The sequence below is a fragment of the Sinohyriopsis cumingii genome, chromosome 13, assembly GCF_028554795.1.
Source record: "Sinohyriopsis cumingii isolate HCF-2022 chromosome 13, ASM2855479v2, whole genome shotgun sequence".
NCBI lineage: Eukaryota > Metazoa > Mollusca > Bivalvia > Unionida > Unionidae > Sinohyriopsis > Sinohyriopsis cumingii.
Window position 1 is genome coordinate 56,068,548 of NC_142973.1, and position 25,752 is coordinate 56,094,299.

A 25,752-nucleotide genomic window follows, 5' to 3' on the forward strand; every position below is an offset into this window, starting at 1 on the left:
AAGAACTACTTAACAAAGTGAAATTACTTGAAATTTGACCAACTCAACAGTAAAGCTAATGTTATTATATCCAGATCAAAAACTGATTGTAAATATCAATTTCTAATATCTGAACAAACTGACATCAGTTTTACTATATGCAACAATAGTGTGTGTGTGATGTGATTTGGATTTTTAATGCAGCTTTAACAATTGTTCAGTCATATCTCTTTGATGTCTGCAGTGTGACAGTTTATAGTGATGTTTAGCACTGGGGCTTCATGCCACAGACATGTAGCATGATGTCCCACCTAGTCACATTATCCTGACACCAGGCTGACCAGTCCTAGCACTAACCACTTAATGCTGAGAACCAAGCAAGGCAGCTGTTAGTATCATTTTTATAAGTCTATGGCATGACTTGGCAGGGTTCAAACCCACAACCTCACACATCCAAGGCAGATGCTCTAACTATTAGAACACCAGAGCAGTGCAACAACAAAATTATGTCAATATGAAATTCTTGAAAATAATCTTTGTATAAAAGATACTGATGTAACCGGATTGTACATTTCCTTCTAAAATGTACATTTCACATCAGAGCTGAGTTCTATGAATTTTAATAACAGAACCAAAATAGGTCACCAAGTATGCATCCAACAAAAAGAACCACAAATAAACTGAAAGTTAAATTCCCCAAGCAAGTTCTCTGTCATAAATACAATTCTCAACAAGCCCAGCCATGAATGTTTCCATATGGCCACTGTATTAGGACTGTTACTTGGCTCTCTTCTCACAATGTTGGGTTCTGATGTGTATTTGACAATTTAAGATGCAAATAAGAGCTTCTATGTCTCAAATATATGTCAAACTATACATTATAAAAAGGAAACTACTATCATCTTAGAAGGCCATAAATAACAAACAGTTAATTCTTTCTGCTAACCAATATTTGTACTCAACACTGATCATATTAAAACTGGATAACTTTCTCTGCTATTGACGACTCCAGCTTTCCCAGAAAGGCGGAAAATATGAATTTCAACCTAAAAAAAATTACAAAAACAAAGGGAAACAACTCTTACAGGTTAACTCTCATTCTACCTACTAGATAGCGACTGCTATGGGGGCACTCACCAGATAAAATGTACTTTTGAGAGAGTGACGTATGTAAGGTGAAGTAGTTCGCATTTAAAACATGCACAATGGAGAGAATGTTTGCATACTTCTATGCTACATTAATGTAATGTGGATAATATTTCTTTTGGATATTGTACTTTTGGAAATTTTACACGATTTAAGCACACTGCTAACTAAAATGACTGCTCCCTTATGTTAAAAAATCAGCCTGAATTAGTCTAAAGTACACTATACATAGCAGCTATTAAAATATGGAAAATGAATTTTGCCAGACTAGACAATACCAGCTGCCGAATGTGCAATGAATGAATTACCAATATATAAAATGTAAAAAAAAGCTATCGGCTCTTTTTTATACAATTTACCTCTGAAGTTCAGGAAGTGAAAATGACCAAGTAGAGAAAACACTTTCTTGAAAGGTGCACATCTAAAAGTAAGGCCAAGCTGTATACTCTATAACCCACAGTACACCCATCAATCATGCACCAAAATAAAGGGAATTAAAGGTTCTTTGTATTATACCTAATATATACAAGGTCTTTTTTAAGTAGCCAGTATAACCAGTGAGGAAAACTGGGGAAATTCTTTTTCTTTAAAATCCTAACCCTATGCAAAATACGAAACTGTAGAGCACCACCTATACAGAGTTTAAACCAAAATTTTACTGAAGCAAAACCTTCAAGGATACCATGCATTGTGGGGAAGAGTGGGTGTGTGTGTGTGATTTGGATTTTTAACATAGCTTTAACAATTTTTCAGTCATATCGCTATGATGTCTGCAGTGCGGCAGTTTTTAGTGATGTCTAGCACTGGGGCATCATGCCGCAGACATGTGGCATGATGTCCCACCCAGTCACATTATCCTGACACCGGGCCGACCAGTCCTAACACTAACCTCTTAATGCTGAGCGCCAAGCGAGGCAGCTGTTAGTACCATTTTTGTAAGTCTTTGGTATGACTTGGCCAGGGATCGAACCCACGACCTCCCACATCCGTGGCGGACGCTCTAGCCACTAGGCCACCGGAGCGGTCGGGAAGAGTGGGAGGAATTATTTGTAATGTGATCCGGTAGTATTATCAGTGAAACAAAACTGACTAAAACCTTTGCTTTCTCCATCAAATACATCACCTGATCACATTGCATTTGGAGAACAGGTAAGAGGATGAATTGCCGAGCATCCGACCTATACCTGTGTCACCCAAAAGGAGTTTGATTGTTGTACTAATAGGATCAACTTCTCCTAATGTTAGTTTAGCACATGAGACAATTTCTTTATACACATGCATGAGAGATCCCTGTGGAATTCCACATTTGATAATTGTCTCACCATCAAAGGTTCCCCAGTCAAAGCCAGTGAAAGTGGCAAATGCATGTCTGGGTCAAAGGTTGTGCTTTCATGAATAGGGAGCAGTCACTCTCTGTGCAGATGCCACTAACCCAATGAGATTCAGTTATCTCCTTAAGAAGGCCATGTCATTAAAATGTAAACTAGATGAAGCAGATTGGGCATGCCACTCTGCTGACTCCTCTATGTCCCAAACTGAAAAATTACATTCAAGGATATGCTCACTGAAATCGCTTAAATCTTCATGGCTGTGCCTGATCCTGTGAGAGTTCAAGCACACTGATTTAACAACTCCCTTTTGCCAAGCAGCCACTGGTTGAGGGTCATGTCTTGCATTCCTGCCTTTAGCAGTAGGAATGATCTTTCACAGTTTATGTGGATATTGTCTGTACCCCTAAGATAATATCCAACACTACTTACATGGCCCTGCATGTTTGCTTCTCTTGACAGACTGATCTAGGAGTGGGAACAAACAGTTGTTGTTTTTCTAAGAAGGTTCCTGGAAGGACAATGCTGTATGAAGCAGCTGTCCTAACCAGATGAGTTGGCCAGAAAACTGAGCTAGACTTGAACTTTGCTTGGCCAGGAGACTGCCACTGCCAATTCACTTGCATGTTTCTTAACAGGGCTGATGGCTGCACTGAAAGTTAAAAGGCAACTCTTTCTTGCTTCCTCAATTGGACACTCACAGAACTGGAAAACCAAAAGAGAGAAACTGCACAGAAAAACAGCAATGATTGTCAATGGCTTTTTCACTAGACAAAAAAAAAAATCATCAAGATGAGCTTTGTCAAATAGGAAGAAGTGAACACATGGTTCCAGAATAACCTTGTCTGTGCACCTTATCTGCATCCAGATAAGGTATGTGCAGACAAAATATCTCTGAATGTTACTTTTTTTTATTACTGGAGTTAGAAAGTTGCATGCAACTAACTCACAACAAAGATGCACTAGCGAATGCTCCAAGACATGCCTGGTAATGTTTGAAATCTTTAACAAGTGTAGCAAGATTAACAGCTACCAAGATGGATGACAGTATTTTGATGGAGACAAAATCCTGTAGATTTCCTCTATTGCTGCCGTTAACTAAATTCCATCCATTCTATTGTTGGATCAGCATGTTCCAATATTTCTGTTTCATCATTTTCATCATTGGAAAATTGATGATGAAGTATCATCAGCATGCATTATCAATCTGCTATTCCAGACAGCTGATGCAGTTCGCTATGAATTTCACAGGAATGGTCAGCCAACTTGCCAGTCATAGATAACTCAGTCATGACCACTGCAGACATACAAAGCTCATATGCATGGTTGGTTGGCAGTCATAACGGCGTACCAAAGACAGTATATACACTGGTCTGGACAGCCAGAGTGGAATGGTTGGTACAGCAAGCTGGATATTCAGTCTGTCTGGACACGTCAGTTTACTGGTCAGAGATAATCATACATAGCTCATTTGTAATGCTGGAACAGTTTGTTGGCAGTTGGAACAGGATAGCAAAGACTACATATGCTATACAGACCAGCTGATGCAGTATGGTCAGTACACACCATCCATCCATATTGTACTGATATGGACCATCTGTCCATACTGCACTGCTCAAACTGCAAATCTTACATCCAGCTTGTTTTCTTATTATCGTCATGCATGGATGGAAAAGGACTGCAAGCCCTCATGCATAATTGGCATGGTCATAATTGTTTGTGACCCATGATGCAATCATTGACTGTACTAGGATTTTCTCCAGTGAGATTACAATATATTTGTCATATTGATAATATACAATTGCTTAATTAGAATCACGTGTATTTTCTACTGCATACATGGATACAGGATGTTCTGGCACTGTTTTAACATCTGCATGGGGAATGTAGAGGGCATGTCAACTAGCCAATGATTCTATTGTATTAACATACACATTATATTCTGGCACTATTTTGCATCTCCTTGATGGCAGAGAGGGAAAGTAACCAAAGTTCAAACACACTGCATATGTGTGCCAGTGAACAAATGCATGTGTAGACATGTCTCATGTCTATCATCCACAACTTTAAATCGATTACACTTCTTGCATTTGCAAATCATCTCTGTAATGATGAGGAACAAACAAGTGCATACAAAATGTATGTATGTATATATATATATATATATATATATATATATATATATATATATATATATATATATATAAAATAAACAATGTTATTAACATGAAAGTGTAATAGTTGACAAATAGTGCACAAAATTTTTCTAGTAAAACTGAATGTTACAAACTAAAATCATGTGACAATAGTGAACTGTACAATAATCGCAGAAATACAAGTAAATTAACCCGAATTCCCAAACATTTGGTAGAAATAAAACAAAATTTTGACTTACTTTAACACTGAAAAACAAACATGGATGATTACAGTTATAGAATTTAACTGTAGTATCTGAAGATCATCTTTACAGCAAAAGTAAAAACTGATTTAAACTAGGCATAATGGACACCACCCACATGGTAGAAAGTGGAGTTAACCTGTGATAGTTACTTCCCTTTGTCTACATAATATATAAACAGAAGGATGTTTTTCAGTCTTTCCAGGAGGACATTTGGAGCTGGTAAAGATAGTTATCATAATGTACTGTGATCAGGTACTGTACTTGACAGAGAAATTTGACTACTCTACAAATGCCTGGCAATTAACTTACAAGCAAAACTTAATTAGACAAAATGGACAATGGTATCACTATATGATTCTACCAGTCACAATATAAATTAACCAGAATTTGACAGATGGATACCTATACAATAACTCACGGGGGGGGGGGGGGGGGGAGGGGGGCACGAGTGGTCTAAATTGCTCTCCATTACAGATCACTACCATCTCACCTCTGTCTGCGTTGTTCGAGTCTCGGATTCGGCTAATGTGGGTATGTGAGAAAGCTTGCCAGTAGCTTCTTGTGGGTCGGTGGTTCTTTCCGGGTTCTTCCTCCACCATTAATACTGGCCACCATGTATAACCTATTGTGTGCTGAAAAACAGCGTTAAACCCTACAACAATAACTCACCCGCTTATAACACGTGGTCAAGCATGAATCCCATTTTTTAAACAGAAAAGAAATCAAAATACGTATCCTTATTTGTTGAACTTGAAGAAAATTGTGATCAAAACTGGTAACGGAAACTTTGATATATCGCTCGTTTTATCATCAAAAATGGTAGATAGGACCTGGAAATTTTAACCAGCATTATGAAATATCAACTTTTAAGTCATATAATTTGTTACATTTTCTTCCCAAATGACATTCTTAGTACACCATAATTAACAATATTCAAGGAAATTATGATGAATGTAAAATGTCACTTAACACCTAGTGGAGGCAGTACTTTAATAAATAAATACCAATTAAATAATTTTTTATCAACTGAAATTTGTGTTCTAATTCTATATTTTAGTCCCTTTTAAGTGCAATCATCATAAATGCAATGTGTCCTCCAGTAATTAAATGTAAAATGTGTCAATCTACTGTAACAGCTGTCTGCAACCATTTCTCTGAGAACCTAATTAAGTGCCGACCATGTTATTATATGGGCATAGTGGATCATTTGTTGTATTGTTGCACTTATTAAAAAGCTAGCATCCTTTTCTATTATCACATTAAATACATCATTTGAATCAAATAAATGAGGTGGAATATAAAATAAAACGTTAAAAAGCATATAAATCGTACATGCTTAAGAACCAGTGGCCCCATTCATATGTCGGTTACCTCATTTCAGTTGATCAATCAAACACTGTTATAAATGTTGTTGTGTACATAATCTAATTCAACTACCTTAAAATAACTGATTGTGGTTCTCTGGATGCTTAGCAGAGTTTTGGGAGGTCCCTCGGTAACTTGCACCCTTGCTTGTAGTGCGGTCTATGTTTTTGGACCTTGATGTGCATGAGTTATCAAGGGAGACCTATATCACTATATGAATCTACCAGAATCTGACATATCTACAATGCTATCACTATATGAATGTACCTGAATAAAAATGTATCACATCAAAAGATCGGACATCAATGCATTAAGTTAACATTAACAATACTAAGTTTAATCTGCATGGACACTTTGTGCTGAATAGGAGTTCACATGGAACCAAAAGAGAATGTCCTAACCATCACCATATAAATACAAATTTATAATCAAAAGGTCATTTTTGTAAGCTGAGGCACTGGAGACTGCAGGAGGAGATGCTGTAGAAACAAGAGAGTGGGAGACAATTACTAATTACCATTAAACAGACTGTTAGCTATAGCACCACATGGTGCAATGCCATTGTCACCAGATTTTTTGTATGGTTCGCAGTCAGAATTTAGGTTATCGGCAGAAATGCTCTCTCCATGAAGCTGGGCATCATCACGGGATCGAACATAGCGACGATGGTTCTGGTAAAAATTGGTCAAGCCATAGTACATGTAAACAGTGCCCTGAAATGAAACACAAGGCGACCTTAAAATATAACAAAATTAAAATGACCTAGATGTATATTTGCTGACTTTTCCATACAAGCAGGCAACTGGTAAAACATGTCTGGACTATTAAGAATTGCATTTAGGAAGTGACCCTGGGAAAAATCCAGAACTGGAACAACTGGGCACTGGTCAAGCATTTTTCATATTTTGCTGCTGTCCACCAATGTCCTATCTTGAAGCCCTAGAAAAAATAATTAATTATGCATATAGTAAAATTAAAATAAAAATGTAAAATTCAAACCTCAAGCTGTCCTTCATCAAGTATTTTTGAAAAAATATCTGCACAGCTATGCATACAGTTCATTTAAAAATATTTTGCCATACTCTGGGCTTTCCTTTTCAGATCAGCTGGGAGCAGGATGACATACCTGGCTACCTTTACTTTACACCCAGCTACTTTTAAATAGCCCTGTACCCCCATTGGAGGAGGTCCCCCCAAACCCCACCCCAACTTTGGCAACTCACCCTCCAACTTTAAATCCAATGGAAGACCATGCATACCAATATTTTTATATTTATATGATAATACTTCTAGGTATCACAAATGACACCCAGATTACTAAGTCTAAATATAATGACTGTATTCTTTATACGGATATTCAACACAAACTGGCCCTATCAGTCAACTCTATGCTAAATGTTTCCCATATGACACACCCTCAAACTAATTTTAGCAGTGAAATGGAATGCAAACAAAATTCAGAATGAATACAAATGAAATAATGAAAGCAACAAAAACAGTGAAGGTGCAAAATGCAGAACAACAAATAATAAACCAACAAAATGTGTGAACAAATCTTATGAATGGACTTGAAAATCAAAGTACATGCTGCCAAATTTTCCAGGATCAGATTCTTTACACCGACAAAGAATAAGCACTGAAACACTTATCACCAACGTGATGTTACCTGTATCTATACAATCTGTATCTCACATGATATCGTCTGGTGGAAACCCAGTCTCAAAACGACTTTTCATTAAGGAGTAGTAACAAGACCTTTAAGCTGTGGCATTGATATTAAATGTTTGAGTGGGCACCATTTTTGTTCAGGACCAACCAGACATCCTAAGAAATCTTACAGTGAAAACTCCATTATCTTATGACCATCAATTCAGGAGGAATCACAATATACAGATTTTCAGTTGATGAGGTAGCAGCAACATTTTCATTTGGGACCAACTAGACACCATCGGAACACTTTTGGTGAAAACCCCAAGCCAATACTATCTTTCATTCAGAAGTTGTAGCTATAACAAGATGAATTTTTACATTTTCTTTTAAATTAAAATTTTTATTTAATTCTTTTCTTCACACTCCTAAAGTGCTCCTTGCGGTAAACTTAATTGGAAAACCCTGAAATCTCTTAGATTCACAACAAATATCATGCATTAGACTGGACTGATTAAAAAAAATCTTAAATGCAAGAGAGGTCTCTAGATCCTCCCCCAGCTGGGTTCAAAAGGTACAAATTCCCAATATTTTTGGGTGGAGGGGCTTATGGCTCTTCTTGTTCTTGTTATAATTGTCTTTTAACCAGTAGCTAATACTTTGTTGTATTTCTTTATCAGACATAGCAGCCAATAGCCTTTTTCTTCCTACTTTAATATATCCTGGAGAAAAGCTGAGAGACTTGGGAACAAATTCAAACATCCATTCATGATATAGCAAATCCAAGAGTATTGATGGTAGCATATCCGAGTGTAGTGATGGTAGCAAATCCATGTGTATTGATGGTAGCATATCCGAGTGTAGTGATGGTAGCAAATCTGAGAGTAGTGATGGTAGCAAATCCATGTGTATTGATGGTAGCAAATCCATGTGTATTGATGGTAGCATATCTGAGAGTAGTGATGGTAGCAAATCCATGTGTATTGATGGTAGCATATCCAAGAGTAGTGATAGTAGCATATCCGAGTGTAGTGATGGCAGCATATCCGAGTGTAGTGATGGTAGCATATCCAAGAGTAGTGATGGTAGCAAATCCATGTGTATTGATGGTAGCATATCCAAGAGTAGTGATGGTAGCATATCCGAGTGTAGTGATGGTAGCATATCCGAGTGTAGTGATGGTAGCATATCCAAGAGTAGTGATAGTAGCAAATCCATGTGTATTGATGGTAGCATATCCAAGAGTAGTGATGGTAGCACATCCGTGTATTGATGGTAGCATATCCGAGAGTAGTGATGGTAGTATATCCAAGAGTAGTGATGGTAGCACATCCGAGTGTATTGATGGTAGCATATCCGAGAGTAGTGATGGTTAACATATTGATGCGAAATGATGTTAGCATTTCTATGTGTACTGATCTAACCTGTAATCAAACTAACATTTGGGTCATCCTAAAAATCAGTTAAAGATCATGCTGAGATGGCATTATTTTGCAGTCGATAATGGCCAAATTAGTTCACCATCTGCAGGTCATATATGTGCATTATTCAATATACAACTTACTGTGAAATAAATACAAGACATCAGTCAAGAAGAACGAAGCTACCTGGCACATGTACTGACAAATGTGTAAAAGGCCTAAATATATTAAATTTTATGCTGCTCCTAAAAATATGTCATCACTGCTCCCTGGCACATGTACAGACAAGTGTAAAAGGCCTAAATATATTAAATTTTATTCTGCTCCTACAAATGTGTCATCACTGCTCCTGCAAATATGTCATCACTGCTCCTACAAATGTGTCATCACTGCTCCCTGGCACACATACAGACATAAGTGTAAAAGGCCTAAATATATTAAATTTTATTCTGCTCCTACAAATGTGTCATCACTGCTCCTGCAAATATGTCATCACTGCTCCTACAAATGTGTCATCACTGCTCCCTGGCACACATACAGACATAAGTGTAAAAGGCCTAAATATATTAAATTCTATGCTGCTCCTACAAATGTGTACATATTCTACAGCTGTTGTGAAGTATATGCTATCTTGCACTTATTACATGGTTGTTGAAAACTGAAGAAGAAAAAATAAATAGGCCTTAGGTATCTTCTGATTGGGTGTTCTTACAATTTGAAAAGTATGACAAGATCTGCAGCATTTACAAACATCACTTTTAATTTTTGGCCAAAAAAGTGGTTCAAGATCTTATGATAAGTCTTATTAACCCCTAAATGACCAGCCGAAAGAGTTTCATGGACCAGACTAAGAATTTCCTGTCTGTATGATTTTGGAACTACAATTTGATAGTTCACTGATCACTCATCACCAACAGGTACCTCAGGTTCTCCATTTTCTCATAGGAATCCCATTTTTAATGAAATAACAAACAGGTACTTCAGTTTCATTAATGGCCCTTTGAAACAAACAGGAGATCTCTGGATCTTTTTCCTGTTTGACCACAAGTGATTGTCATTTGTCACCCTGATTAGAATAAAGAGAATGAGTAGTTAAAAGAGGATCCCTTTGATCAATACCTTTTGATTGAACCAAACAAGAAGTGAAAGTGACCTCATCAAAAGCCTGACCAATACATGTGTCAGCTAAAGGAATACCTTCCTGATCAACATCATTCTCAAGAGCTTTCTTTGCCATAGCTCTAGTAACTGCACAAGCTGGATATAAATCAGGGAATTCTTTTTCAAAAGAATCTACTTTCTGATACAAAAAAGGCTTGTCAGTTACATGTGGATTAACCACAACCTTATCTCCAGCAAAGGTCTCTGCCTAATAATAAATGAATGCCCTCAGTGGGTGAAGAAGACACTGTTCCGAGTGTCATGGGTCCTGCGACTAAGTCTGATAACATATTTACATAATGGAGATGAACATTAACAAAGCCACACTCTACTCACTGAATAAGAACACTTTCATTAAAAGAAGACTTCTCAGAAAAAGGCTTAGTACCTGATAATAAAAGACTCTGAGAAGCTCCCATTTCCCTTAAAATTTAAATAGAGATGGGATTGGCTGAATCACCCATGAGTGATACAGAGCCCTTCGACATGAATGGTTCATAATTCTCCATAATAAAATCAGATTGGGGTTTATTAGACCCAACAAATGCATTGGTTTCAATACATGACCATGACCATGACCTCTTAGAAATAAGAGCATTTGGAATAGGCCTGTCTTGATTATGTTGCTTACTTTTCAGTTTGCAGCAATCAGAAATACTGTGTCCTTTCTTCTTGCATTAGGTACACATAGAAAGAGATAAGGATTTCTGATCAATCTTATCAGAAACTTGATTTCTAAAAGTTGTGTCTGATTGAAATTAAGAAGGGCTCATATTAGGATGAAATACTTTTTTACCGGACGACAGCCGAGTGGAAGACCTGCTTACAAAAGAAACTTTATGAGCTAAGGTATACTCATCAGCAGAACGAGCGGCATTTTCCAAGTTATCGACCTTATTCTCATCAAGATAAGTTTAATGTCGTTATGGACACAGTTCTTGAACTCTTCAAGTAATACAAGTTGTCTTAGATTTTCGTAATCTTGATCAACTTTCTTTGCTAAGCACCACCTATCAAATAACTGCTCTTTTTCTCTTGCAAATCTGACATGAGTTTGTCCAGTTTCTTTTTCACAGTTCCTGAATTTTTGCCGATAAGCCCCAGGGACTAAATCATAACCCTTTAAGATGCATTCCTTAACCAGATTATACAGGGATGCACAGATGTCTCAGGCTTTGCCAAAAAATGTAGTCTGTAATAATAGAGTCCAATGCTCTCTTGACCATTTCAAAATTTCAGCAATTTTCCCAAAATGAACAAAATATTGACCCACTTTGTTTTCCAGAAAGGGGGTACTACTTGATATTTCTTAAAACATCAAAAGTAGGGGAGTGTTTTTCCCTTGCCAGCTCTAATTCTTTTAATCTAATCTGAAATTCCATTTTCTTTGCTTTTCTCTTTGCATTTGCCTATCTTCTTTTTCTTTCTCAAATTCCATTTGTCTTACTTCCCTCTCTCCTTCCATATGTATCATTTCCATCTGAAAATGAACCTGTCTTATCTCTAATTCCAAAATTCTTTGCTGTTTTTCCATTTTCAAAATTTATAACCACTCCTGGGTAGAATTCAAAAATATTCTCTACTATTGATGATATTGTAAAAAGCTTGCTGATTTCACTAAAGATTTCTAAAATGTGAAATAATACTTGGGATTTAAAATTCCGAAACTAGGGGAATATAAATTTCAAAAACAAAGTTTTCTGAAATATTTTGGCAAAATTCATTCCCAAGGATGAATGCCCAATTTTCTGTTATGAGCCTATGCTCTTAAAATATGTAACAGAAAAGAGTGAAGACAACAAGATTTGTAAAATTTAACAAATAATTTATTTTCCTAGAATACAAAGTGAGAAAAAAAAGAGAAAAAAGAACTTGCGGTATTACGAATTAAATCTAAAAATGACCTGAGAATTGAAAACACAAATCCTAGGAAAAAAAAGTCCTGAATGAAACTGAATTCAAGTACCGATGAGATCAAAATTTGAAGGGGATGATATCTGTTATGGTCAATAAAGTGCTGAATGAAACTGAGTTAAAGTCCCAATGAGATCAAAATTTTAATGCGATTATGTTTGTTATAGTCAATGAAGTGCTGATGTGTCAACAATCTCTTGCTGAATCACATAAATAGTATTCTAGGATTGAATTCAGCATAAATTCCAATCAATGTCTTTATCCAAGAATTTGGTCAGAGCAATTTTGTATTTCCAGAGAAAATAATCACTTGAATTCAATAACTTGAAGAAAATAAAATACAGCACCAGATGTTAAAGCACAACTAACAAACCTTTATTAAAACATCAGTTACATGATTAATTTTGATGCAAAACAGATACCCAGATAAGGGTCAAAAGTTCATTCTTCTGGAAAAAAATAGAAGTTTGTTACCATCTGACACATGAAAAATATCATGTAGTCCAGGTATGACCATGACTCAATGATTCTTACTCTGAGAAAGAGAAAAAAATATTTTTAAAAAGTTGTTTACCAAAACTGTCACTGATTCTGGAACAAGGCCATGAACTAAATACAATGTTTCATTACCCATAGCATGTAACAAAAAAAAATATTAAAAACTAACAAACAAATTAAATTAAATATTCATAACATTAATAATATGAGATTTTAACCCACTCTTTGAAATATTAGTGGCATATGCCTCATCAGAAAGGAGCAATAAAGGAGCACTTTATTCTTTTATTCTTATCCTCCTTGACCTCAAAGTTCTGCCTTCTGTCCTAGACTGAGCAATTTGTTACTTAAAACAAACAGAGCATAAACCTACAAACCAATATGCACATCTACATACCAGTATACACATCTACTCATCCATTCCTACAATATTATATGCTTTGTTGTTGTTGTTGTAGGGTTTAATGCTATTTTTCAGCAAATAATAGGCTATACATGGCGGCCAGTATTAATGGTGGAGGAAGAAGCTGGGAAAACCCCGGAAAGAACCACCGACCCACGAGAAACTACTGGCAAGCTTTCTCACATACCCACATTAGCCATATGCTTTGTAGTCTCAGTTTTAGATGATGTTATAAGATATTACACCACACACATGTTCAAGCATTATTACACAGGAAAACTATTCATCTAATATACTTACTTTAAAATCTGTCTGTAATTCAATGGTTATGTTACAACTGCATGAGTTGCTAGTACCATTGGTATAATTCCCTATAACATCTGCACATAGTTCATCAGCTGAATTTTTGCAATTTGTGTAATCATACTTGTATTCCTGCACCTGTAAATATAGAAATGAATGATAACAATTAAGCAACTGTTAAATAACAAATTAATGAGATAGATTAAGCTAAACTTGCAGTTGAAACCATATCATCAAAACATGCTTAGCTAATTCAGCCCATCTGCTTCCTAAAAGACCAAATTTTTAAATAAACAACCTTAATTCTTAAAAAAATGGCTTACTGAAATTTTACATAACCAGATTTGTTATCATAATACTTTAATGCATATTGCTTTTAATTTAAACAACATAATTAGAATTTCAGTTTTTTATTGTGATTGGTCTTTCTGCTGTTGAATTAAATTTAAAATCATATGGCTATAGTATGCTGTTTTCTTGTGTGACTTTGAACCTGAATTATCAGGATCAGACTAATCTGTGACACAATTTCCTTAAAACTGATCAACACTGTGGTCTCCATCCTTTTTAAAGCCACCCAATCATGAAATAAAAGGTTGACTACTGAAGAGCTTCAATTCCTGTGAAGGAGAAGAAAATGGTAGCACAATTATACAATTTTCGTGTCAAGCAAAGTTTGATGGGAAGATCTCTCTTGATAAAGCAGGTCAAGAGAGGTACTCCTTTGCACATCAGGGTACACTTACGCAACCAAGAGAGGTACTCCTTGCACATCAGGGTACAATTACACAGTCAAGAGAGGTACTCCTTGCACATCAGGGTACAATTACACAGTCAAGAGAGGTACTCCTTGCACATCAGGGTACACTTACACAACTGAGAGAGGTACTCCTTGCACATCAGGGCACACTTACAGTCAAGAGAGGTACTCCTTGCACATCAGGTTACACTTTTAAAGTCAAAAGAGGTACTCCTTGCATATCAGGGTACACTAACACCGGCAAGACAGGTATTCCTAGCATGACATCACTGGTTTTTGCATCTGTACAATTTTAATTTTAGCTGTCTTCTGGTGAAAACCCCCATGTCAATAAGAGTTTTTGTTCAACAACAATAGCAACACCTGCACATAAAGACAGAACTTCCAACATATCAGGGCATGCTTACACAAAAAAGACAGGGTTAGACAAATGCAAAACCCTGACATGTGCAGATCTTGGGGAATAAGACCAGAGCTGTGTAGCTACAAAAATTCATGTGTTTTCAATACAGTACACTGAAATGAATGTGCTCGAGTAAATGTCCATTTCAAGACAAACATCACTAATAATAAAGTTTTTCCTGATGAAAATAAATTGGCTGCCTTTATAATTCCGATCATTTAAGTACTAAATTAAACAAGAATTCAATATCCGGTATATTTTGGTGAATATGCTAATTTTCTTCCCTGTATATGCGTGTGTAAATAGTAGATGTGAAGTGGGGGGTTTGTATCCAAAAGTTCTGTGAGCTCCTCAGGTCTGGTATTATTATTAGTCACGAACAGCTCACCATGTCTAGTATTAACTGTAAAGCAGCACACTCTAAAGCCTCACACTTCATCCCCAAAAAGGCCTTTGGATCTAGTATCCCCTGCCAAGAGCTCTACCCCAGCCAAAAGATCATCCAGATGTGGAATTAGCCAAACATAGCCACTTATAAATCATGGGAGGGATAGTCTTCATTGTACTGGATACTGCGAGTCTACTGGATAAAAGCAGTAAGTAGTATGGCCTTACCCATGTCCTTGACATCCAACAGCACCAGAATGGTCATGGAGCAGACTCTTACCAAACATGACCAAGGCTATTTCTAGCGCTGGGATGATAACACAGTCAACAACAATATTAACTACATCTTTAGCCACCATATCATGATACAAATAGTTGTTGACAGCTCTAAACAGAGACAATGCCTGTTTTAAACTCCTAACAACCATGATAAAGGCAAGGATGATGGCTACCACAACCACTACCAGATTTCCAGCCAACCCATCTATGATGTTACCCAATGTCAGAAATAAGGAGACAATGATGCCAATAATCCCAGGCATCACTGCTGCAGCCTTTTCTCCTAATGTCATTAACATACCCATGAAAGTTATAAGCATCTTTTTGATCCACTTGTAAACTCCTTCCGCCCCACGCAATGGAGACTAAGTCAGTGGAGGCATAACCAGAGAAAATGCACATTCTCTACTAGTAAGAGGGAACAGAATGGTGCAAAAAATAAATTTTAGCACCATAAGAAGTGATGCAAAGTTGATGCCTTGCTTATGAAACTGGGTTCATAACTTTTTAGCCATGGACATGTTTTCAAGTAACAACTGCTTAAAGGACTTATGGGTACTAACAGCTTTTAAATCAGCCATCTAAATATGCAAACACTTTTTCTATGACTCATGCTCCATTATCCCTCCCACCTGCTGAGCCTTTAGCTGTCCTCATTCTTCATGATCAATCAGTTTTAACTTTAAGAGCTATCTCCTCCTCCTAAAGTGTCTGAGTGTGCTGCGTTTCAGAATTTTAATGCAGCTTTAACACTTTTTTAATCATATCACTACGATGTCTACAGTGTGACAGTTTTTAGTGATGTCTAGCACTGGGGCATCATGCTGCAAACATGATGCATCATACCGCAAACATGATGCATCATGTACCACCCAAACACATTATCCTGACACCAGGCCGACCAGTAAATACTACCCCATTAATGCTGAGCTCCAAGCATGGCAGTTGCTATTACCACAAAGACAAAAACTGCCTGGATACATGGGCATGATATAAGGTTCTAGCACATCAGTATATAAAGGTTACACATAACTAAGTCACAGCTGAATACAGCTACAGAAGTACATGATGTGACTTTCAAGTACTGTAGCCCAGCACTGTAACATACTATGACACCAATTTTGTTGTCACCAGAAGTAATATATACATCTTATATGTCTTGCCTAAGATTTATTTTGGGAAGAAAAACAGCACGGTTAGAGTTTCTCTTATATAAGTACTTACATTATTAGAGGTAACTAATAGTACTACCCCAAGGGGTATAAATGCCACACCAATAGCAAAGAAGGCAGGCAAAACTGTCCCTGCTGTCAGTATCGGCTGCCATGCAGGTAGCTTCTGTTGTTTAAATTTGGTATCTGAAATTTTTAAATGATTTCAATTAAAAATCCTTCATGACGACCTATATTTTCAACAAAATCAACTATCATGATATACCATCTTTGTTTGGAAAGAAATTATATTCTACTGAACTGGGAGGTCAAACTTGGAAACAACATTATCTTGGTAACATGTCTGTGTTGCTGATTTTGGAAACCTCACTTTCACCATCATATTCTTTAAAACTTAACATGAAACCTACTTTGGTTTCTCTGGGAAGTTATAAATGCTTCCAAGATCTGACTTGAAAATTTCACAAAATACAAAGACATTATCTTTAGGTAAAACTTTTAACAAAATTATGAATCCTCAGATGTCTGCCAGTTATGCAGGCATCACTGGGCTGCAGGGTTGCCTGATTAATATCAGATCTTTTAAAATGGCTCCGAAAAAATCATCCAAATGATTTTTATTTTTACATATGATTATAGGGCAGGCCATATGTACTTGGTTATATGAGTGCAACTGCAAACTGCATGGACCCAGACCTGCCATTGCATAAAGCACCAACATATCTGGGTCTATCCAGTTTGACAAGAGTAATTGGTAGATTAAACAATATAGACCCAGATCTGCAGGCAACTTATGCTAAGACAGATCAGGACCTTTGTTGTTTGCAGTTTGACTCATCTAATAAGCAAGTATATATTGTATGTGGGTTTAAATAAAGACATCAGATCTGCTTAACTGTAATTGTGTGTTTGTATATCAAATTACCAAAACATTCAAAATTAGTCTAATTTCTAAATAAACAAATATAGGTAGGATATGCCCCACTAATCATAACTGGCAATTTTGTATTCGAATTTTAAACATTTAATTCTATGATTGGCTTCAAAGGGCCAAATATAGCATGAGTGGCTTCATTCAATTTCAATTACATGATAGCTGTGGGTTTCAGCTTCTCACTTCATTTTTTTCAAAGTTAGGTTTTAAAATAAATTATAGCGTGGCTTCCTAACACTCCAGCATTAACTATAAATCAGGCATGACACATATAAGCTGCATGTTCATTTGGTCAGGTAGCATGAAGAAGAAAAGCCATGACTGACCTCATAGACTATGGAATCTGTGAATATCTATATTACACTCTGTGAATATCTATATTACACTCTGTGAATATCTATATTACACTCTGTACAATGCCTGAAGAAAACAGAATTGTGTCTGGTTCTACTTTGACTGGATGTCAGTTCTGGAATAATTGGGTGACATACATTACTTTAAAATATAACATTCTGCAAATATACTGAAAAACCTAAATCTATTCTTGTATTTACTATATAATCATACACTTTGGCCTAATAACTTCAATTTAAAAAAACAATATCTGATTAAAATTAAAAAAGTGATTTTTTTCCCACATTTTCATGACTTTTTTAAACTCTGATGTACCACCATGTTTAATATCACTGACCCTCTTTGGTGCATTTGCTACAAATATGTTATTAACGTGTCATTTTTGAACACAATCTGAGAACCACTGCAAAGGATCACTGTTGTTTAACTGCTTATTGTGTTTAGTACCACAGATCCATTATATGAATGGAAATAAATAGCAGCTGCGACTGAACAAATTACATAGTGGTCTAAGCTGAAAAGAAATCTTGACTCGTACTACCCAGATTCATGTCATTTGTTACTCTATTCTAAGTTTCCCACTCAAACAGACATGATCAAATTCCAGCTGTGCCTAGATTAGCAGCTGTAACTTGTACCCATTTGCCCAAGAAAAGAGCATTCAATCAAAACATGGACAATCCCGCTTGTCTACCTTGGAACTGGGAGAATAAAAGATGGTTAATGGACCATTTTATAAGCCCATGCTATGATGCTTTTTGTTGCTGAAGTACAAATCCACATATAGCTTCAATACACTATCTTTTGTTTATATACGAATGTTGTGCTGAGGATATTACCAACCTTGAGCATGGCTTTCTTTTGCATTTTATAGAGAAAGACTAGGCAAACTGGCATGCATTTCTCTCAGAAAAAGACAGACCTGCCAAGAGAAGTGATCTAAGTCTGCAGCACACACTGAACATATGCATTGCACAAAACCAAAGGCACTTAATTCCTTTCTATCATGACAGTATTTAGACTCAGAAAAAGTTCTAACACTAAAGAGGGATCTAATAATCAACAACAAAATCATCAACAGTAATTCTTTCAATGATTTACACTATATGTTATTTTCTTCTCATATTTTTGTTCCCTTTCACTGAAATTCCTTACGAGATCTGAACAGTATACATGGGAGAAACTTGTGTATACAAGACCTAGTTTCTATTCAAAAGCAATGCAAAGTAAGTCTGTATCAGAAAAACAAAAGGTACAGAGGCTATTTTTTTCCACATAATCATTCACATCTTTATATCATTCTTATATTTTCTTATCTGGTATTACAAGCTTCATTTTAAATCACTGTGAATGGCCAGTATTTTGAACACAAGCAAGACTGGCTGATCAAAACCTGGCTGGAGACCATATCACTGTATTCACCAACACACAACTGTTGTACTGACTTCTATGGGTTAAAAATACACAATAAAAATATACTACAAAATCTTAAACATAGTACTTTGCAAAATGGCCAAAACCGCTGGGAATATTTTAAAGCAGGTCTAAAACCAACATTAAAGGAATCACGTGCCCAGCCTTGCTGGCAATTCGAGTGATTTTAAACACATGTACTAACTAACACTGCACTTCAATTATTGCCATATCCTGTTGCTATATTGCAAACTTTTACTTATTATGCATACCTTTAAAAACACCCTCACAACATGATCTTTAAAGTAAAAATTTATGTCCATCCAAGATATTTGCCCAATGGTCAAAACTGGTACAAGGTCTAAAATGGTCCCCAGCTAAAGTGTGTGTGATTTCAATTTTTAATGTAGCTTTAAAAAAATTCAGTCATATCACTATGATGCCCCAGACGTGTTGCATGATGTCCCACCCAGTCACATTATCCTGGCACCAGTACTAACCACAGCTGTAAGTATCATTTTTATAAGTCTTTGGTACGACTTGGCTGTGGTACCAACCAGTGACCTCCCACATCCTAGACGGAAGCTCGAACCACTTAGGCCACTGGAACCTCAGCTATAGTAGAAGTCATACAGGTCATGTAGGCATTCAGAACTGTTTAAGTAATGGGTGGCATTGGTTAAAATTTGATTATACACACCTTTAAATAGCAATTATTCATTTTATTTGGACACTCAAATTTTCAGAAATATCTCACATATTTGCGCTTTTCTACAAATTAAAGTCACAATATTTTAGTCCAACTTTACTTCCTCTGATGTCTTTTTTTAATAATAAATTCAAATTTTAACACAAGCAAATGGAAATGTTTCCAGTTACATTGGCCTACATTTCAGTTGGCTGGAATGTGATGGAAGCCAGGAATACCAAAATCGGTTAAAAGGATGATAAGTATGCTGAACAAAATGAAGTTATCTAAAAACTTTCTTCAATATTAATATATTTTTATTTGTTTTGTTAAAGCAACATACTTTAACTTAATTCAATTTCATCATTTTTGGCACTGAAATGGATTGCCAATTTTGAGATATTCCTGAAAATTTAACTACTCATTATGTTAGGTGACATCAAAACATGCTACACAGCCCCATTATTTAGGCAGTAAGACCTCAACCCCCCAAAACATAAACATAAGGGTTGATGTATTACACCGTATGACTAGAAGTTTCTTGATAACAGTTATGCAGGTATCGTCCTGGGCTTTGTCAATGTTGCAAATTGTGATTTTTTTCCTTATTGGTGACAAAATATACCATCAGACCAATTTTTTGTGACAACCTTTTTGGCTGTTTAGTTTGTACATACAATCATGGATTTCAAAGGGACCACAAACTTGAATGCACAATGCACTGGAATCTCTGTATGTATGTGTGATTTCGATTTTTAATGTAGCTTTAAAAAATTTTCAGTCATATCGCTACAATGTCTGCAGTGTGACAGTTATAGTGATGTCTAGCATTGGGGCATCATGCCGCAGACATGTAGCATGATGTCCCACCAGTCACGTTATCCTGACACCTGGCTGAACAGTCCTAACACTAACCTATTAATGCTGAGCACCAAGCAAGGCAGCTGTAGGTACCATTTTTATAAGTCTTGGGTATGACTCGGCCAGGGTTCGCACCCGTGACCTCCTGCATCAGAGGTGGACGCTCTAACCACTAGGCCACCAGAGCGGTCATATATATATACATAACCAGATACTTTGTTCGTATTGACAAACCCATCTTTACATCCTAATCTGCTTATGTTGACATCTGGCCTAAGTACTGTATGCTGTGATACACTCAATCATGCTAATGGATTATACCTACACTCGACCGACCGCTGAAGACGTGAACAGAAACAGCTACAATTCATTGAATGATGGCTATTCCTTCTGTTGTTTCTTTTAAATGTACCAGTAAAATAGTTTAGCTGAAACTTCATAGAAAACTGATTACCTTTGAAGTACCAATTATTGTATATAAATACAAAGCAAATGGAAAAAATCTCAATCGGAATTTTATACTGTCAACAATGCAACTTTATCATGGGTAAAGGAAAGTTTACTGTTGCATGTTCATCGTCTCATTTTAAGAGTAAGTTAATAAAATTAACAGCATTTGAATTTATTGCAAATTCATCAGACAACACAGTCACTGAATCTGATGTTATACCAAACAGTCCATGAATGTCCATGGCTGAGATATGATACAAAGTATAAGCAGATGTTCCGTGATATATGTATCAAGGCACAAGTTGTCAATTCATTTACAACTGGTTGTGGTATTTTGAAGAAAGAGTGTATCACCAAACATGAATCCAGACAGGGTAAGTTAATTTTGCTCATTGATCTTTTACCTTTGCCATAAATCTCATGTTACCACTCCAGAAACTTAAACTATGCAACAAGAAATAACAAGACAAACAAGTTTTGCATAACTGAAAATAATTTATTTCTCAGAATGCAGGAGTGAAAAACTTAAATTAACTTACAGCGTGGTGAATAAATTCCTATTACCTAAAAGTCCTTTCAATTCCAATTGTTCCAAGAAATCTGAATACGTCCCAAAAAAAATGCCCTTTCTGTGTTGAAGTTACAAATGTACAGAAAGATTTCTAAAGAATTCAAATAGTCATTGAATAAATTTAGTTAATACCCTACAGTTATTCTAGTATGTCATACAAAAAATAAATCTTTTCGAAAACCAAGTCGGGAGATTGAATGCACACAGATTGGGACCTACCATCGGGAATTTTTTGCAGCATATTTAAGCATCATTTTCACTAAATATTCACAGATTTTTCGGGTCCAATACACATGCAATTCTCAAAGGACATGCCGTTTGTCCCTATGGAGTGTGTTATCCCATCCCCACATGCCCCCATTTCATATTATGGTCAGCTGTACCCAGACTGCACAATAGCTAAAGGTTAGACTCAAGCCTCTTCGACATACTTCAAAGAAACTGTCTTTTGTACATTGAATGAAAGCACTGGCAATTGATTGAGAAATAAACAATCCTCTTTTTTATTATAACTAACAATGACTAAAATGGGTGTGAATTTGTTAACAGTTCAAATGTGGTCCCAAGCAACCAAAATGTGATAACTATTTCTCACATTTTATATCCCATCTTATTTCCTTATTGTTAACTCATATATACAGAGAATACTGCTTACTAAATAACATATTCATTCCGAATAAGTTTTTTGGGGGCAGATAGGATCTGTATGTTTCTTCATTCCTTCTTTTAGTTTAATGATGGTAATTAATGCTTATATATACAGTACATTAATGCCAGGTGTTGACTCATGTAAGTTTCATTTGTGGAAATGGATATCCTAGTTTGCTTGTAGAGAAAAAATCTACAGCATTCAGTGATCGTTCTTGGGATTCAGGAATACAATACAAACAAAGTGTTTAAACTACAGCAAAAATAATGTTCTGAAGTCCTAGTTGATGGCAATGTATACTTTGTGATGCTAGCCATTTAATTCCTGAATGCCATGAAATCGATGATCGCATTATACATCACTTATCTTACATTGCAAAGTACGATCATAGGGTTTTAGTATTAAAATGTCATTAACTAAAGTTCCTTACAAAACTATTTGGAAAATAATATACATAATATAGATCTGCTTGAAGCCTGATGTCTTTATTTACAAAATGAGAGAGAGAGAGAGAGAGAGAGAGAGAGAGAGAGAGAGAGACTGTAGATGTCAGGAAAGTAGATATTTTACATTGGATAATGCATTTATTTCAGGTGATAACAGTCATACATATGCACTAACAGTGATGCGGGATGCAAAGACCATGGAAGTAGTGCAAAACAGTCATGTAATGATTTATTTTGTAATATTATGGCTGTATTACTTGTTGTCAATAAAGTAAGAACTATCCCATCTTTTTCAATTTTCATTGCCTATTACATTAATAGACTTGGAAAAATATTCACTACTTGCTTGATGACATTTGTTGAAAATTGGCGACAAGATATTGAGGTTGGTGATTTTTTGGGTGACAACTTTTTAAAAGCCAGGACCATCCCTGGTTATGGTGCAAAGCATTCAATAATCAGGATTGAATAGACAATGTTCCCCTTACCCTCATATGTGCTTCAGAGACCCCCCAAATTTTGCTTACCCCAAGATTTGATACCAAATTTGTTTTTTTACTCAGTTTAACCCTCCAGTTCTGGCACCATGGGGATTTCTGACCCCTCAATCTTGCACCCCTAGGGGATACACTGATAGACTTTGTTTAAACTATAGTAGTTTAAATTTTAGAACTACAATTAAGGTTTAATTTAAGATGAGCAAATGTACCTACATTACCACATTGATATACACATTAGTAAAAGTCACACAGATCATACAGGCATTCAACACCGAAAATTCCAGTAATGGGTGTCATTTTGTACAATTTGATTCTACATACCTTTCAGTGGCAAGTATTCACTTCATTTGGATTCATATACATCCATATTCCTTTGGAAGGTCATTATTCTGATGACCCAAGAGGTGCATATGACAAAATCAATGTTAAAGTACAGATACATTTTTTGACAAAATTAACCTAAAGGTGTGATCCAGTACAATCTGGACTGATTGTCATGCGCTGTGATGTCACAATGAAAACTACACATATTGATAAACAAATTCATACTACCCTCGACTGTGATGATTCCACTCAATGAGCTCTTGTTGTGACCCAAGTTTAGTACATGGCCACCATTGTAAAGGTGCAGTGCATTCAATACTCAGGATTGAATAGACCCGAGTTAAAGAAAATTAGTGTTAAATTTTAAAAGAACAATTTATATTTAATTCAAAAAGAGTAAATGCGCATACATGATCCATGTGACTTGTACAATAGACCTATTTAGGATCTGTAAACGATTTCGGTGAGGATGATCAAAATTATATATATATATTAACGAACTGAAATTCCTTAAGGGACTACATCAACACATCTAAAGCATTCTGTACATAAACTGGTTACCTGAATCTTATGTACGAGTCTGTAAAAGAATTCTTTTAACAAATATTATTAGCAAACTTTAAATTCCAAGCACATAAAAAGATTGATGATGATGACAAGAAGGAAGATCCCTCCTAGTGAACTCTTATTTTCAAACCCTACAGTAACTTCAACTCGGTTATATGCTAATACAAGTTTTAAAAAACGTAGAAATGTTAATATTCCAATGATATGTGACCTTTAGGTTTTCGACTTGCTGGCTTTTCTCCTTCAGCAGGTGTTCCTGGAGTCCTAGTCGCCATGTTTTGATAAACAAAACTAAGAATAGATTGAATCAATACTATTTTGCCTCGAACCAGTCTAGCTGTTAAATATCTACTCAAAGTAAGCGACCGTTATATTCCGGAATGGTTTAATGATTAAAATGAAGAAAAAAAGAACAAAAACCCGGATAATTGTGAAAAATATATAAATAACATGTAGCTACCCCTCTATGATGATTGATCATCCCAAAAAGTACGTTCTGTATGTACTCTACTTATAACTAAGTCTTAAACTCTGTTTAAGAGTATCAGAGATATGATCGGAGACGCATCTTGAGTAACTAAACGATAATGGTATTATGATAATAAAATAATATTATAACAAGAATAATATTGGTGAATTATAAAAGTAAGAAGAGAGGATATGGGTGAAATTGCATGACACTAAGTTGATACTGCATTTCCAATCCATGAAATTAACGATTTTATCTTCTTTCACGTTTATATTTAGCAAAATGTTAAGGTCAGGGCATAGAATGAACAAATGGTTTTTAAGATGTTGTCTCAACTGATTCGCCGGTACATGGTCCGAATCTAAGTTAAGCTACTTCAGCAAGCAAACAAAAAAATTAAATAGTGTATAGAAAACTGTGATACATGTAAATGGGGGAGGGGGAGACCGCAGAAATCCAATGAACATTAAATGTACTAGTCAATAGTTTTTCACTGACCTTTCCCACACCGTTTTAGATATTTGGACTGTTCTCTTTGGTTGGAATGTCAGAGCCAATCCCATATCGAAAATATGGAATTAATCCAAACCACACAGTAAACAGAATAATTATCAACCCGTTACTGACAAAATAAAAGTATTTCGTCGCCTTAAAAAGTCAACGCACGAGTCCATTCTGATTAAATTCGAAATCAGGTTAGCAATAAAATGGGGTGGGATTATAGCCATGACACCCTACTACGGGAAGGACCGCCTGTTCGGTGCAGGTCGTGGGTGAAGGCCTCGACAGCGAAGTGGCTATGCGAACACTTGAGCACTCTCTGCTAACAGTACAAGACAGGAAGCAGGTCTGAAGGCAAACTTGAAGGTAAGACCAAATGCAAGTTTAAAGGCAAGCACGGAGAAAAGAGCTTGAAAGATCTGATGCTATGTCTGCAGGCAGACCTAGTCTCTCGGCGT

The 25,752-nt window shown here is 36.1% G+C and overlaps 1 protein-coding gene across 3 annotated transcripts in view; it reads right to left on the bottom strand.

Moving 5' to 3' along the window:
* LOC149785618 (cell cycle control protein 50A-like) overlaps positions 1-24,610 on the bottom strand; it is a 69,138-nt gene extending 44,528 nt beyond the window's left edge. For all 3 annotated transcript variants that reach the window (XM_089979433.1, XM_089979434.1, XM_089979435.1), the window contains exons 1-4: positions 24,536-24,610; positions 16,620-16,753; positions 13,564-13,704; positions 6,737-6,932 (exon numbers count right to left, since the gene is read on the bottom strand). In XM_089979433.1, coding sequence (XP_089835559.1) covers positions 6,737-6,932; positions 13,564-13,704; positions 16,620-16,753; positions 24,536-24,599 — 535 coding nt within the window. In that variant the 5' untranslated portion in view covers positions 24,600-24,610. The remainder of the gene's footprint in view (positions 1-6,736; positions 6,933-13,563; positions 13,705-16,619; positions 16,754-24,535) is intronic.
* Between the last annotated feature and the right edge of the window lie 1,142 nt (positions 24,611-25,752).